The 15,511-nt window shown below is 48.5% G+C and overlaps 1 protein-coding gene and 1 non-coding gene across 3 annotated transcripts in view; one reads left to right on the forward strand and one right to left on the reverse strand.

Annotated features, from left to right (window-relative positions):
- Nucleotides 1-15,511, reverse strand: part of AKAP12 (A-kinase anchoring protein 12) — a 115,869-nt gene that overhangs the window by 1,126 nt on the left and 99,232 nt on the right. For both annotated transcript variants that reach the window (XM_003943559.4, XM_074397276.1), the window contains one exon: nucleotides 1,260-6,262. In XM_003943559.4, coding sequence (XP_003943608.3) covers nucleotides 1,272-6,262 — 4,991 coding nt within the window. In that variant the 3' untranslated portion in view covers nucleotides 1,260-1,271. The remainder of the gene's footprint in view (nucleotides 1-1,259; nucleotides 6,263-15,511) is intronic.
- LOC120363511 (small nucleolar RNA U13) lies at nucleotides 7,431-7,536 on the forward strand. Its single transcript, XR_005579054.1, has one exon. It is a non-coding gene; the product is annotated as a small nucleolar RNA U13 (small nucleolar RNA).

A 15,511-nucleotide genomic window follows, 5' to 3' on the forward strand; every position in this document is an offset into this window, starting at 1 on the left:
TCAAAGTGACCTAATAATACCATAGTTTAACTCCATTAAATAAACAAAGATGGGGCCTAACACGGTGGCTCACGCCTGTAATCCCACTACTTTGGGAGGGTGAGGCGGGAGGATCACTTGCGGTCAGGAGTTCGAAACCAGCCTGGCCAACATGGTGAAACCCCATCTCCACTAAAAATACAAAAATTAGCCAGGCATGGTGGCATATGTCTGTAATCCCACCTACTCAGGATGCTGAGGCAGGAGGACCACTTGAACCTGGGAGACTAGGTTGCAGCGAGCCGAGACTGCGCCACTGCACTCCAGCCTGGGAGACAGAGTGAGACTCCGTCTCAAAAACAAAACAAAACAAAACAAAGATGGGTTGGGTACAGTGGCTTACAACTATAATCCTAGCACTTTGGGAGGCTGAGGTGGGAGGGTTTCTTGAGGCCAGGAGTTTGAGACTAGCCTGGGCAATGTAGCAAGACCCTTGTTGCTACAAAAAAAAATCAAAAAAAAAAAAAAAAAAAAAAAAGGACCAGGAAGTGGCACACGCCTGTAGTCCCAGCAGCTACTCAGGAGGCATAGGCAGGCCAATTGCTTCAGCCCAGGAGGTGAAGGCTGCAGCAATCCATGATTGTGAAACTGCATTCCAGTCTGGGTGACAGAGCAAGGCTCTCTCAGAAAACAAGAAACAACCACAACAAAAACGAAAACAAAGATGGTGAGTGTCTTGTCTTGTATTCTGTTACACTGCCGCAAAACTAGTGACTGTAAGTGGCTAACATAGTGAGGGTCACTCATTATATGCACTGGAAAATTTTTTTAAAATGCTCATTACTACTGCTAGGGGAAAATAATCCATTTTTTCCCAAAGAGCTGTACACCATATTTCAGGCAGTTTAATATTAACCCACTTCGGGCCACTAGTTATTTTTAAAAAAACTCAACAAGCTGGTCGAGTGAACACAATGTATTTCTTATGCCTTAGGGTCAAATGTGCACATGTGCACAGACACATGCCCTTTCATTTTCTTCAAAGCAGTCACAGTAGGGGCTAAAATGAAGCCATTATTTTCATAACACTGATAAGACTAAATGGCATTTCATGACCAAAAACCATGAAACTATCCTAGATCTTTGAATCTAGTTGATATTTTCCTCAACTGAAGGTTCTACATGAAGGCATTAATTATTTGCTCCAATTCCTTATGTAACAAATTTGCCATCTACTGATATAAAAGAGAAACATTATCTTAGAAGAAAAGGAGCCTTACTTGCATGATGTTTTAGGATTCTGCACGTTCTGATTTTGCAGATTCTCTCTGTTCCTGCATCTCTTCCTGTGTTTCGGTTGTGATCGCTTTATCTGATTCACTGTGCACTTTTCCTTCCTGAAATTCTACTTCCTGGGCATCTTCCTTCTCTTTTTGTTTTGGTCCATTTGTATCTGGGGACTCTTTGGTTAAGCCTCCTGAGGCATCAGTATCAGCCAGGGCTGAGTTCTGGTTTTCAGGGTCGACATCATCACCTTTTTCATCGTCTTTGGGTTTAACGCGTGACTTCTCTATTCTTTCTGCTAACAAGGCATGACCCTCATCTTCTGGCACAGACTTTGTTCCAGCTCCATCTCCCTCTTTGTCGGATGGGAGGATGACCGCTTCCAGCTGTTGATCATTTACAGTGGAACCTTCTACCTCGACAGTCATGGTCTTTTCCGAAGCTTCACTCGTGTCTTTCGAAGTATCAGAATGTGTCTGTCCCACTGCAGTTGGCTCTGACTCCTCTTTGGCTATAAGAGTTTGTGGTTCGTCTTGTGCAGAGGCCTGAGGTTCGCTTCCTTTCTCCGTTACCTGCCCAGCGTCCTGCTTGTCAGCTTTTATCAGGTGAGCTTGCCTCTGTAACTCAGACTCAAACATTTCGGTGGCTGTTTCTTCTGTACGCACAAACTGGTCAACGGCTGTCTGAATGATGTTTTGGACAAGTTTACTGCTTTCGGTCTCAAGTTCCAGAATCCCATGTTCGGGCTCCGAATCCTCCACGATTGCTACCCTCACTCTGCCCTCCGGGCAAGCAACCCGCTCATCGGCTTCATCTGACTTCCACTTCAGTGAGGTGGTTCTCTCTCCGTCCAGGTCGGAACGTAAGCCTTCTTCGGTAGTGGCAGACCCTATCCCCGGTATCGATTTGGCCTGACCCTTGGGCGCTGTGGGCACAGTATCTTCTCCTGGATGAGCAGTAAGGTCTGCGTTTTTTTCAGAGGATTTCTCTTCCAGAACTGAATGTGCACCTGCAGGCTCCAGCGTTTCACCTGTTTCTAAAATGCTGACAGTTTCTCCTAAGACCTTTTCCTCCTCTGCAGCAGCTGTTAGAGTTAGTGATGCCTCAGAGCTCTGACCTTGAATTTTGGTGCACGCCGCCTCCTCTTGACCTAGGCAGTGGGGAGGGCTTCCTTCCAAACTTCTGACTTCCTTTGCTCCATCTATGATGGGCACACTCACTGTCTGGACGAGTTGCTTACTGACCTCTTCAGATATGGTAACAGCTGTTTTGTGCTCAAGTTTCTCTTTTTTCACACGAGTTGGCTCTGCTTCCATTTTCCCCCTTTCGACTTGAACTACCATCTCTCTCTCCATGGTGGACAGAGCAGACTTCGTGTGACTCTGCAGTTCAGTAGCATCATCCTTTTGACATTCAGCTTCTCCTGTCACTTCCTCTGTAAGGGCAACTTTAGTGACCTTTTCCTGACTGACTCCTATGCCTGTGTCTAGTCCTTTGACAAATGGTTCATCTTTGGTTTTCTTGTCAGCAAACTGGCCAGGCTCTTGGGTCCCCTCCGTCTTCGACAGAACAAGTCCGGCTTCCACTGACCCCTCTTTATCTGTATGCTCTAGCGTGTCTTCCATCTTTGATTTTTCTTTAGTTTCTTCCTGGAGCACAAAACTGGAAGGTGCTGGGGGCCCCTCTGTCTGTGCAGGAACTGCCTCTGCTTCTGCGCCCCCTGACCGGGTACCAGATGCGACCTGATTCTCCTCTTGGATTTCCACAATCTTGTCTCTCTGAGTTGTGCCTAGTGTGTCAAAGTCTGCTACGGGAGTGCTTCCATCGGTCTCACTGTCTGTAGGGGTTTCCGCCAAGTCAGCAGGGACAGGCTGTTCCACCACCATCTCCTGTGATTTTCCCCCAGCTAAGGTTTCGGCGTGACACGTGGTTGCAAGCTCACTGGACTCTCCGCTCTCTGTGGCTGGAGGAGCTTTTTCAAAGCTTTCCGGGGTGGTCTGCCTCATCGTCTTCCCTTGCGTAAAAGCCTCAGTTTTCACCTCCTGAGCATCTACTTTCAAAACGACATCCGTCTCTTTCTTCAGATCCAGTGCTTCAGCCTCCTCTTCAGATGTTTCTGCCTCTGCTCTCTGCCCAGGCTGAAGCATGTCTTCAGGCCCACTGGTGCCAGGCAGCTGGGATTCCTCTTTCACTTTTTCTGCAACCGCCTGGAGGACCTCTTGAGTCCGTCTCTCTTGCTCTTCCATGTCGGGTACGCCACCTTCCACCTCCTGCACCGGGGTGGCCTCCTCTGTGGTGTCTGGGGAGTCGGTTAACTGGGAGACCGCAGACACCATTTCTGTGGTCTCTTCAGCAGCAGATGCTTCAGCTCCTTCTTCGGCACCCAGTGGCCCTGCAGTTTTTGCCGCTGTCGCTGCTTTGGAGGTCAATTCCACCTCGCTGACGACCGTGTCACCCTGGGCCTCTCTGTTCTCTGGCAGAGGCTCGGTAACCTCGGGGGTTTCTTCTTCTGCAATGACTTCTCTTTCCAATACCTCCCCAGTTAACGGTGTGGCTTCAGGTTCTACTTGTTCAAGGGGCTCTGTCACTAAAGCAGATATCCAAGAAGGAGACCTTTCTTCATTAATGGCAGCTGCCCTGGTCCCGTCAATGACAGCTGCCGCCACCATATGACCCTGACTGTCACTGAGCTCCTTGGACACTTCAGCGGCTGCCTGGTGCTCGGGCTGCTCTGCAATTTTCTGGGCTTGCTGTGCCTCCATTTTCTCCCTTTCTACAGCGTCGTACTCCGACAGAGGGACCACGGCCGGGACATCAGAGTCATCTTCGTTGGCGCCTGCTGGTCCTGCGTCTTCAGCAGGGACTTGTTCTTGCTTCCCATCTGGCCTTTTCTTCCTTCGTCCAGGAATAAACTTCTTGATCGAGACCCAGGATTCTTCTTTCCCGGGTTCAGCATCTGGAGTGGCATGTTCTACACCAGACCCAGCTACGGAGTCTTCGTTTTTCTCTTCCAGCTTGGACTTGGATTTTTTTCTTGGCGTGACTAACCTTTTAAATGACTCCCAGGTGGAAACACCCTCCCCTTCAGTAGGGCTTCCAGCTTGCTCCGGGGATGAACAGCCCTGCCCGGGCTCATGTTCTTGGGAACCCGTGAGGGTCCCGTCTGTCCCCGTCTCTTTGTCTTTTCCGGGCTCATCTGCTTTCTGGTGGTCTCCTCCCATTGTTTTTGGCCCCCCTTCCTCATCAGAGGAGGACCCTTTCCTTGCTCTTTTCTTGGACGATCCCACACAAATTAAAGCTTCCCAAGATACTGAGGTATCCACCTTGCGCTTCGGTTCTTCTGGCTTTTGCTCGTCCACGCTCCCTTTCATTTCTTCTTGCATTTCAGAGGCCGCGCTCTCCGTGGAAGACAACGTAGCGCTCTTGACCTTGTCCAGCTCATCTTCTTTGTCACTTTCCGAAGGCCGTCTAACGCGCTTCTTGGGCGTCACCATCTTTTTGAATGATGCCCAGGGAGTGACACCTTCTCTTTTTTTCTCTCCATCGGAAGTAGCTCCTTCTTCGGTTTCCCCGTCCTGGTGCACCTCGGCTAAGCCCTTCTCCAGACACGTGATCTCCTCGGGCTCCTCGGGGGACGAGGCCGAGCTCTCGCCCTTCTGCTCCTCGTGGCTGTCCGGAGAATCGGCGGGAACCTGAGTGTGCTCCCCTGAGTCCTCGTCTACGCCTCCTCTCTTCCCTTTCTGTTTCTTTCCGGAAAGCTTTTTTAAGCCAGTGCTGGTAAAAAGCTTCTTGAGTGGACTTCCCTGCACCTTCATTCTCTCCTGTGATGACAGCAGCTCCACCTCACTCGCGAAGCCTTCGGGGGGCTTGGACGGCGCCTTCTCATCAGGGCTGAGGTCAGCTCCCTGCGCAGGGTCCTCTCCGGAAACACGCGTGTCTTGGAGTGTCACCAGCTCCTTGGCAGGTTCGGCTTCCTGAGGTTCTGCATTCATTTCAACCAATTCTTCAGCAGGCACCGACCCTGCCGTTTCTTCCACCTCCGTTTTCGGCTCCTCGGTTCTCTCCTCCGCGGTGCTCACGTGGACATCGGCCACAACCTCTTCCTGGTGGACTTCTATTTTCTCATCAAACACTTCTGTCGCCAGCGGGGCAGGTTTCTCTTCAGAAGGTCCCTGCGAGCCACTGGCCTCCTCCTCCGGGGGCAGCTCAACTTTCTCATACTCGGCTGATAACCGGGGCTCGGGGGCGCTTTCCGCCCCCTCCTGTGGCTGGGCCTGCTCGGAGGGAGCCTCTGCCTTTCCGTTTTCTTCTGTGTCTTTTTCTGGCTCTTGTTCCTTTTTCTTCTCTGAAGCTTCCAGTTCCTCCTCCTTCGGCTTCCTGAAACTGGTCTTTTTTCGCCAGCCGGCCCAACCTTGAGTGAAGAATTTTTTGAAGGTTGATGCCGTTTCAGTCGTCACGGGACTCGCTGGGGACTCTGCAGACTTGCTGGGTTCTTTTTCTTGTTTCTCTTCTCCTTCCTCTTTGCATTCCTCCACGGCTTGGCCAGCTTCGGCTGGAGGAGAAATTTCTGCGTGGCTTTGCTCGTGCTTCAGGGTCTCTTCGGGTTTCTCTGTGGATTGTTTGAGTTCGCTGTCTTTGGAGGCTGCTTCTCCAGCCCCCGGGCTGGGGTCCTGGTGGTCGCCAGCCCCTGCTGCTCCTTCCCCTTCATCTTTTTTCACAGTGAGTAGCTGGACAGTGTCAGGCTTCTCTGTCTTATCCTTTTTCACAGTGAATTTAAAGCCGACAAACTTAAACACCTTCTTAAATCCAATATCATTAGCCTGGGACTCTGCAGGTTGTGCTAGCTCTTCCAAATTGCTTTCTGAAGAAGGAATCTGTTCGATGATTTCCGGGGTCTCCTCCTGGCCGACATCTGTGACATCTTGATCAACTGTTGACTTAGCAGCCATCTCCTTATCAGAGTCTCTTTCGCTCACATCTTCAGAGTCTCTCTGTCCAACTATTAACAAAAAGTGGGGTGGGGAGAAGAGAAAAGATGATTACAATTCAAGAAAATCGTTTTTCTGAGACAGGGCACCACTGTTGTCCATGCTGGAGTGCAGTGGTGTGGTATCGGTTCCCTGCAGCCTCAACCTCCCAGGCTCAAGCAATCCTCCCACCTCAACCTCCCAGATAGCTGGGACTACAGGCACATGCCACCATGTCCAGCTAATTTTTTATTTTCTGTAGAGATGAGATCTCACTATGTGGGTCCAGGCTGGTCTCCAGCTGCTGGGGTCCAGCAATCCTCCTGCCTCAGCTTCTTAAAGTGATGAGATTACAGGTGTGAGCCACTGTGCCTAGCTCAAGAAAATTAAATATTTTAAAAACATGACCAATTAATACTTTCTTTAATGACAGGCAATTCGAGGATAAAGTGAGATCTTATGGAGACGTGTAAATCTTTTTTTTTAATATTGAGATGGAGTTTTGCTCTTGTCACCCAGGCTGGAGTGCAGGGGTGTGCAGTCGGCTCACGGCAAACTCCGCCTTCTGGGTTCAAGTGATTCTCCTGCCTCAACCTCCCAAGTAGCTGGGACTACAGGCATGTGCCACCAGGCCCAGCTAGAGATTTGTAAATCTTAATAGATTAATGTCTACTTCTTTCCGATAACCTTTAAAAATTCAGGTTCAAAGAGAATCATCTGCTCTTACTGTTGCCTGGTTAAAGGGAAAGTTGACAAACTTAACTATCAAAAAATTAGTTCCACATAAGTAACCATGGCACCCCTAAGAGTGAGTCAACCGGATAGTGTATCTTATGTTGCAGTGTAAGATGGAATCCCACATCACACCCATATTTTAAACAAGAATCCATCAAGTTTTAGATACAACTTCCCACTTAACAGGAAATATAGGGTTTGGGAAACAAGCTAAAGAACAAAAAAGTATCTAAACAAATCCAAAAGAGGGGACATTCTATGTGGTAACTAAGACTCAACAGGTCCCCAGAAGGGACCAGAGCTCTTTGGAGAAATTCCAGGCTAGGTCATAGGGTGTATGAAAAATATTTTCTTGTGACTGAAAGAAGATGCTCAAAAGCTGATAGAGGTATGTCAAAAGGACACAAGAGCTGGCTTGAAGGGGCTCCCAATGCCCAAACTTTGAAGCATAAAAAAGAATAATGGCTCCTTTGTAGTTCACGAGAGTGACAATTGGATGTTCACGAGCATGTATGAGACTGTGCCACCCTCTAGCCTTGTTACCACGATTGTGCACATCACTCATCTGACATGAAAAAGAAAGAGAATAATGACATTAATGAGTTACAGCACACTGAATAAAAAAAGAACCCGTAAATTGTGAGTGATACTAAAAAATGTAAATAGGGAGCAGGGAGCACTTCCTTAGTTTAGGGAAAAAAAAGTCAATAAATATAGATATAACTTCCACTTTGATCCTCAAAGTCGTTATCTTTAGAAATTTAGATTTAGAAAATCACAATTTACAAGCACCATTTTAATAACTTATTTATTCAGGCCGGTTCTAAGTGCTGGGGTAACAGGGCGCAGTGGCTCACGCCTGTAATCCCAGCACTTTGGGAGGCCGAGGCAGGGGGATCATGAGGTCAAGAGATCGAGACCATCCTAGCCAACATGGTGAAACCTCGTCTCTACTAAAAATACAAAAAAATTGCTGGGCGTGGTGGCGCGCGCCTGTAGTCCCAGCTACTCTGGAGGCTGAGGTGGAAGATCACTTGAACCCAGGAGGTGGAGGTTGCAGTGAGCTGAGATAGAGACAGAGCAAGACTGTCTCAAAAAAACTCATTTAGTCAAGGATCACAGACTGCTAAAGCCATCGGGTATAAGTCTGTCAGGAAACATACATTCAGAGTACCAACACACACATTACTTAATTTCACAAAAACGACCTTGACAATGGAGAAATCTGGCAGGCACCACCTTAACCAAGTGATCAAATTTAACATCCTCAATAACGGGACAGATTGCATTTCGCTTCCTGATGTGAGAAGGAAGGACACGAATTCATCTACGTAGCACTCCTGACCAAAAGATTTAACGGCATCTCATCATGAGGACACAACCAGACAAATCCACAATGAAGGACGTTCTGCAAAACAACTAGCCTGGCCTGAAATGTCAGTATCAAGGAAAAACGAAAATCAAGCAGAAGCACAAAAAGGATTGTCTACAAGTAACTTTCAAATAGCTTGGTGGGGGGTGGTGGGGTGGGCGGATGACGTGGCTCTCCATAAATGGTGAATTAGGTCAAGTGTACGTAAGTGTTTACTATGTTTTTCCAGGTTTGTAATTTTAAAATCATTGAGGGGAAAAGTCAAGTCAATGTGATTTAATGGGGAGAGGTGGAGAGGAAAGCACTGTGTTAAATTAAGAGATTTAAGGAACACAACAACCAGAGGTGCCTGACATGATCCCGAATTGGATCAGCCAAAGGACATTTTTGGGTCTTTCTGGGAAAAACTGAATATGAGATTTGGGATTGGATGAGATGAATTTTAACTGAAATAAAAGGGTAGAGATTTGACTGCAGAAAGCAGGTCACCAAACGGTATATACAATAACCTCATTCTGGCTTAAAAACAACCGTCTCTCCTTTCTCTCTCTCTCTCACACAACCCCCCGCCCCACCCACACGCACACCCTTCACGTATGTGATCTCTGGGGGACGCGAATGTCATTTATTTTAGTTTTGCTTGTCTGAATGTTCTAATTTTCTTTTCTTTCTTTTTTTTTTTTTTTTAAGACAGAGTCTCACTCTGTTGCCCAGGCTGGAGTGCAGTGACATAACCTGGGCTCACTGCAACCTCTGTCTCCCAGGTTCAAGAGATTCTGCCTCAGTCTCCTGAGTAGCTGGGGCTACTGGCAGATGCCACCACACCTGGCTAATATTTTTATTTTTAGTAGAGATGGCGTTTCGCTGGTCTCAAACTCCTGACCTCACGCGATCTGCCTGCCTCAGCCTCCCAAAGTGCTGGGATCATAGGCATGAGCCACAGCACTCAGCCTCTAATTTTCTTTCTCTTTTCTTTTCTTTCTTTCTCTTTTTTTTTTTTTTTTTTTGAGATGGAATGCAATGAGGCTGGAATGCAATGGCATGATCTCAGTTTACTGCAACCTCTGTCTCCTAGGTTCAAGCAAATCTCCTGTCTCAGCCTCCTGAGTAGCTGGGACTACTGGCATGTGCCACCATGCCTGACTAATTTTTTTTTTTTTTTTTTTTTTTTTTTTTTTGAGACGGAGTTTCGCTCTTGTTACCCAGGCTGGAGTGCAATGGCGCGATCTCAGCTCACTGCAACCTCCGCCTCCTGGGTTCAAGTAGTTCTCCTGCCTCAGCCTCCTGAGTAGCTGGGATTACAGGCACGCGCCACCATGCCCAGCTAATTTTTTGTATTTTTAGTAGAGATGGGGTTTCACCATGTTGACCAGGCTAGTCTCGATCTCTTGACCTCGTGATCCACCCACCTCGGCCTCCCAAAGTGCTGGGATTACAGGCGTGAGCCACCGAGCCCGGCCAGCCTGACTAATTTTTGTATTTTTAGTAGAGATGGGGTTTCACTACATTGGCGAGGCTGGTCTCGAACTCATGACCTCAGGTGATCTGCCTGCCTTGGCCTCCCAAAGTGCTGGGATTACAGGCGTGAGCTACCACACCTGGACTCTAATTTTCCTTTCTTCTTTTTTTTTTTTTTTTTTTTTTGAGATGGAGTTTTGCTCTTGTTGCCCAGGCTGGAGTGCAAGGGCATGATCTTGGCTCCCCACAACCTTTCCCTCCTGGGTTCAAGCAATTCTCCTGCCTCAGCCTCCTGAGTAGCTGGGATTATAGGCGCGTACCACTATGCCCAGCTAATTTTTGTGTATTTTTAGTAGAGACAGGGTTTCACCATGATGGCCAAACTGGTTTTGAACTCCTGACTTCAAGTGATCTGCCCGCCTCGATCTCTCAAAGTGCTGGGATTACAGGCGTGAGCCACCCACCCAGCCATCACAAAAGAACTTTTTGCAAACACTTCTAATGCAATGTAAGAAATGTGACTTTCCTTTTGAAAAAGTTGGATAAAATCATTAGAAATATACTAGAGAAGCCCGGCGCGGTGGCTCAAGCCTGTAATCCCAGCACTTTGGGAGGCCGAGGCGGGCGGATCACAAGGTCAAGAGATCGAGACCACCCTGGTCAACATGGTGAAACCCCGTCTCTACTAAAAATACAAAAAATTAGCTGGGCATGGTGGCGCGTGCCTGTAATCCCAGCTACTCAGGAGGCTGAGGCAGGAGAATTGCCTGAACCCAGGAGGCGGAGGTTGCGGTGAGCGGAGATCGAGCCATTGCACTCCAGCCTGGGTAACAAGAGCGAAACTCCGTCTCAAAAAAAAAAAAAAAGAAAAAAAAAAAAAGAAATACACTAGAGAAAAAAAGAAAAATTCCAATAACATACCCTATTCTAGTATGATTTCACTAATATGGAATACAAACAAAAATTACACATCGTGCCAGCAAGCATGTGATTAAAAACAAACATTCATCAACCTCCCTGGAATCAGAAAATGCAGAGATATGTTACTAACACAGGAGGAGAAAGCTGGTGTCCCACATACTGTTTCCCCTCACTATTTTCCCTCCACACCCAAATCTATGTTTCCATTTGAAACACTTCTTTCTGTTGGAAGGGCTGGAATGTTTATAGTCAAAACTAGGGAGATAAAGGTTGGTGAACAAGCTGCCAGCAGGCAGAACAAAACAGCTAGGGGGCTGGGCAAGGTGGCTCACACCTGTAATCCCAGCACTTTGGGAGGCCAAGGCAGGCGATTCACTTGAGGTCAGGAGTTCAAGACCAGCCTGGCCAACATGGTGAAACCCTGTCTCCACTAAAAATACAAAACGTAGCCAGGCATGGTGGTGCATGCCTGTAGTCTCAGCCACTTGGGAGGTTGAGGCAGGACAATCTCTTGAACCTGGGAGGTGGAGGTTGCAGTGAGCCAAGATTGCACCACTGCACTCCAACCTGGTCAACTGCCATTGGTATCTAAGGTAGGTGTTACTAAAAAGCTATTGATAGTTCAGTATAGCTTAGAAATAATCAGATATTCTCTTTAAATAGAGTGAGGTATGAGTTGAACATATAATAAAACGTATATAGAAAAACTTTAAGTCATAACTGGTCAACTAGTCTATAGTCTCTTTTGACCTAAGTAATCCTAAGAGCTACAATTGTCAGAACAATCTTCTGGCACCTCTGTGCTTTGTGCTTCACCTGATTTCGGCCTCCAAGTACCCTCTGTGCTGGGGCCCTCCACACACTCCATGCTGGGTGACCTGCTTCCTAAAATACCGCTGCTATCACAGCGCCAGGCTGTCGACTCCTAATGGCTCCAGGGCCTAGAGAATATTCTGACCTACCTAGCCTGGCACGTGCCTGTACCTGCACCTGCAACTGTTGAGATGAGATCCGGACCCCTACACACAGGCAATCCTGTGGCCACCCACTGGGCTTGGAGTCCGCATAGAAGCCTAGACACTACTCCTCAGTCCCTGTCTCATCACCCGGCTCCTCTCCGCATGCGGCAGCTCAAGTGTTGAGGCCTGTTGCATTCTGTTCTGCGTCCAACACTTTGCTGGCCCTCAGGCCCCCCAGTGAGGGCAACTTTGCTAAATCCTGGTGACTTTTTGAGGTCTGGGTCATCCTAGACCTGCCCTGCCGCCCACTTTCCGCAGAGACCACGGCCACAGCCACGTCCATTCCAATGGCCCAAGGCAGAGTCTTCTGGGCAGTGTCCTCTGGTGGCGGGAAGTGGGGCCCACCCTGAGGCATCCCTGGGACTGCGGCTGAATTAAAGTGTTTCCCTCTTATCTCCCTGGAGGAGGTAGGCTGCCAGCGCAGAGCGTTTTGGCACCTGTGTCACTGGACCCAGAACGAAGCCTTTCCTTTCTGGGGCTTGGGGGCCTGGGGGGCCTGGGGGCCTGGGGCAAGATCACGGGAAGCGGGCGGCTCTGCAGCCTGGGCCGGGATGCCACAGGCGCTGGCCCTTCCCGACCTGTCCCTGCGCGCTGTGGCCAGCAGCGAGACTATCCCAAACCTGGGACGGGAAGGAGGAGGCTGGAAAACCCACACACCCATCTCGGGCGGTCCTAAGGGATCCTTGGCCCTGGGGATTCGGTGTCCGCCATGGCCGAGGGGCAAACGGCCGCTGGGGGGCGCGCGCTACTCACAGCAGAGGTTACCCCACCAGGGCATGGTGCCCAGCGCCCGCCGGCAGGGGCAGCCCAACAGCGTCCCGCGAGGCCCAGCGCGCCCCTCCGGGCTGCCATCGCTCGCGGGAGCCTGGGCCCGGGCGCCGGCCGCGAACGTCACAAAGGACGCAGCCTCCCCGCGCGCGGCGCCCACCCTCGGCCTCCAGAAAAATCCCCCGGGGCGCTGCGCACCGCCCCCGTGGGGTCCCTTCGAACCCAAGCCCGCTGAGGCCGAAAACCATCCTGCTAACTCACTGCCAAGCCGCCGCTGAACATCCCTGACACTTAATTTAAGGAAAAAAAAAAAAGACGGGGGGCCTCGAGTCCCGGCGCGGTGGCTCACGACTGTAATACCAGCACTTTGGGAGGCCCAGGAGGGCAGGTGAGGAGTTCGAGACCAGCCTGGCCAACATGGTGAAACCCCATCTCCATCTCTACTAAAAATACAAAAAAAAAAAAAAAAAAAAAAAAAAAAAGCCGGGCGCGGTGGCTTATGCCTATAATCCCAGCACTTTGGGAGGCCCAGGAAGGTGGATCCCCTGAGGTCGGAGCTCGAGACCAGCCTGGCCAACATGGTGAAACCCCATCTCTACTAAAAATACACACACACACACACACACACACACACACACACACACACACACAAATAGCCGAGTGTGGTGACTCATGTCTGTAATCCCAGCTACTCGAGAGGCTGAGGCAGGAGCATCGCTTGAACCTGGGAGGTGAAGGTTGCAGTGAGCCAAGATCTTACCACCGCACTCCAGCCTGGGAGACAGGGCAAGACTGTCTCAAAGAAGAAACCCAAAAAACAAAAAAACACAAACAAACAAAAGGGACCTCAACAATTGAGAAATCTGGCAGGCACCACCTTAACCAAGTGGTCAGACTTATCCTCGATGATGGAACAGATGTCATCGTGCTTCCTGATGTGAGGCACTCAGGACAAGAATTCAACTTTGTAGCACTACTGATCAAAATGTGTAATGGCATCCAATCACGAGGAAACAGACAAATCCACAACGAAGGATGTTCTGCAACACAACCAGCCTGGCCTGAAATGTCAATGTCACGAAAGGACAGAATCAAGCAAAAACACAAAGGGGTTCTGTCCGGCAATGGCCAAGGTGCGGCAGAACCTGCTTGTGGGTGTTCCTTGGTTGTCAAGAGCTTTAAGTTCTTGAGTATTAGTATAAGAACGAGGGTATCGCTCAAGTTCCCATTACAAAGCCATCACTTACAGTCATAGAGCCTTAAGGGCTAGAAGATGGAGCTCACCTACCTGGTCCCTCCAACTGGGACTTCAAAAATAGTCATCTGTGAGAATGCAAATAGTACAGCCACTTTGGAGGACAGTCTGCGGTTTCTTTTAATACTAAACGTACTCTTACCATATCTGGCACTCATGGTCCTTGGTATTCATCCAAATGAGTTGAAAATTTATGTCCACACAAAACATCTGCACACAGACGTTTATAGCAACTTTATGCATAATTGCCAAAACTTGGAAGCAATCAGATGTCCTTTAGTAGGTGAGTGGATGAAGTGTGGTACCTCAGACAATGGAATATTATTCAGCACTAAAAAGAACTGAGTTATCAGGCCATGCAAAGACATGGAGGGAACTTAAATGTATATACCTAAGTGAAAGATGGCACTCCGAGGAGGATACGCAATGTATCGTGCCAACTCTATGACATTCTGAAAAAGACAAAACTATGGAGACAGTAAAAAGAGTGGTAGCTGCCAGGGGTTGGGGGGAGGAAGGGATGGATACGTGAAGCACAGATGATTTTTATGGCAGTGAAGCCATTCTGTATGACGCTGTCATGGTGGGTACACATCACCATGTATTGGCCCAAACCCATAGGAGGTACACCACCAAGAGTGAGCCCCACTGTAAACTATGGACTTTGGATGATGACCATGTGTCAATGTAGGTTCACTGATTGTAACCAATGACCCATTCGGGTGGGGTATGTTGATAAGGGTGGAGGGAGGCCGTGCAGGTGTGGGGGTAAGGGACATAGAGGAATTCTCCGAACTCTCCACTCAGTTTTGCTGTGAACCTGAAACTGCTCTTAAAAATAATATATTTTTGGCAGGGCACGCTGGCTCACGCCTGTAATTCCAACACTTTGGGAGGCCAAGGCAGGCGGATCACGAGGTCAGGAGATGGAGACCATCCTGGCTAACATGGTGAATGAACCCATCGCTACTAAAATACAAAAAAATTAGCTGGGCATGGTGACACATGCCTGTAATCACAGCTACTTGAGAGACTAAGGCAGGAGAATCGCTTGAACCCTGGAGGTGGAGGTTGCAGTAAGCCGAGACTGTGCCACTGCACTCCAGCCTATGTGTCGAAGCGAGACTCCAACTCAAAAAAAAGTCTATTTCTAAAAGCAGTCATATGACTTGACCAACGTCATGAAAGTGTGTTAGGTATCCCAGGAGGGCCAAAGGCTGGCTGGGGAGTCCTTAGAGCAAAGGCACTAAAGGAGCAACATACACAGCCTGTCTTTTTGAAGAAGTTAATTTCATACACTTTTAATGCATAAACATTCTTATTTTCCAGAAATCATTATAGCTTTTTATAGTTCATAAGTGCCACTTACGGTAAGAACAAGTACTTCAATATGTCAACTCCCACACTTAGTTGGAAAAACTGCTTTCTGTCTAATGTGGACAGCCATTTGAATCTATTTCAGTGTGAAAGGCAGAGTTTATTCATAGTGACAGTCATGTATCTTTTTGAAAAGTAAAGAGTGCATACATCCTACCCACCCACTCATGGATAGTGATTCAAAAGATCACCTGATGTCATTTTACAACCATCAGGGTGAAGGCTGGATAAAGCAAGAATCAATGGGTGCCAAAGTGCTAAATGGAGGAGAGAGGCAGGATATTGACATGCTTATTGTTGAAAGGAAGGGAGAAAAGCCTAATTCTACAGTGAAGAAATCAGACAACACCTTAACATCAGCCTACAAGGGACCGAC

The sequence above is a fragment of the Saimiri boliviensis genome, chromosome 4 (assembly GCF_048565385.1).
Source record: "Saimiri boliviensis isolate mSaiBol1 chromosome 4, mSaiBol1.pri, whole genome shotgun sequence".
Lineage (NCBI taxonomy): Eukaryota > Metazoa > Chordata > Mammalia > Primates > Cebidae > Saimiri > Saimiri boliviensis.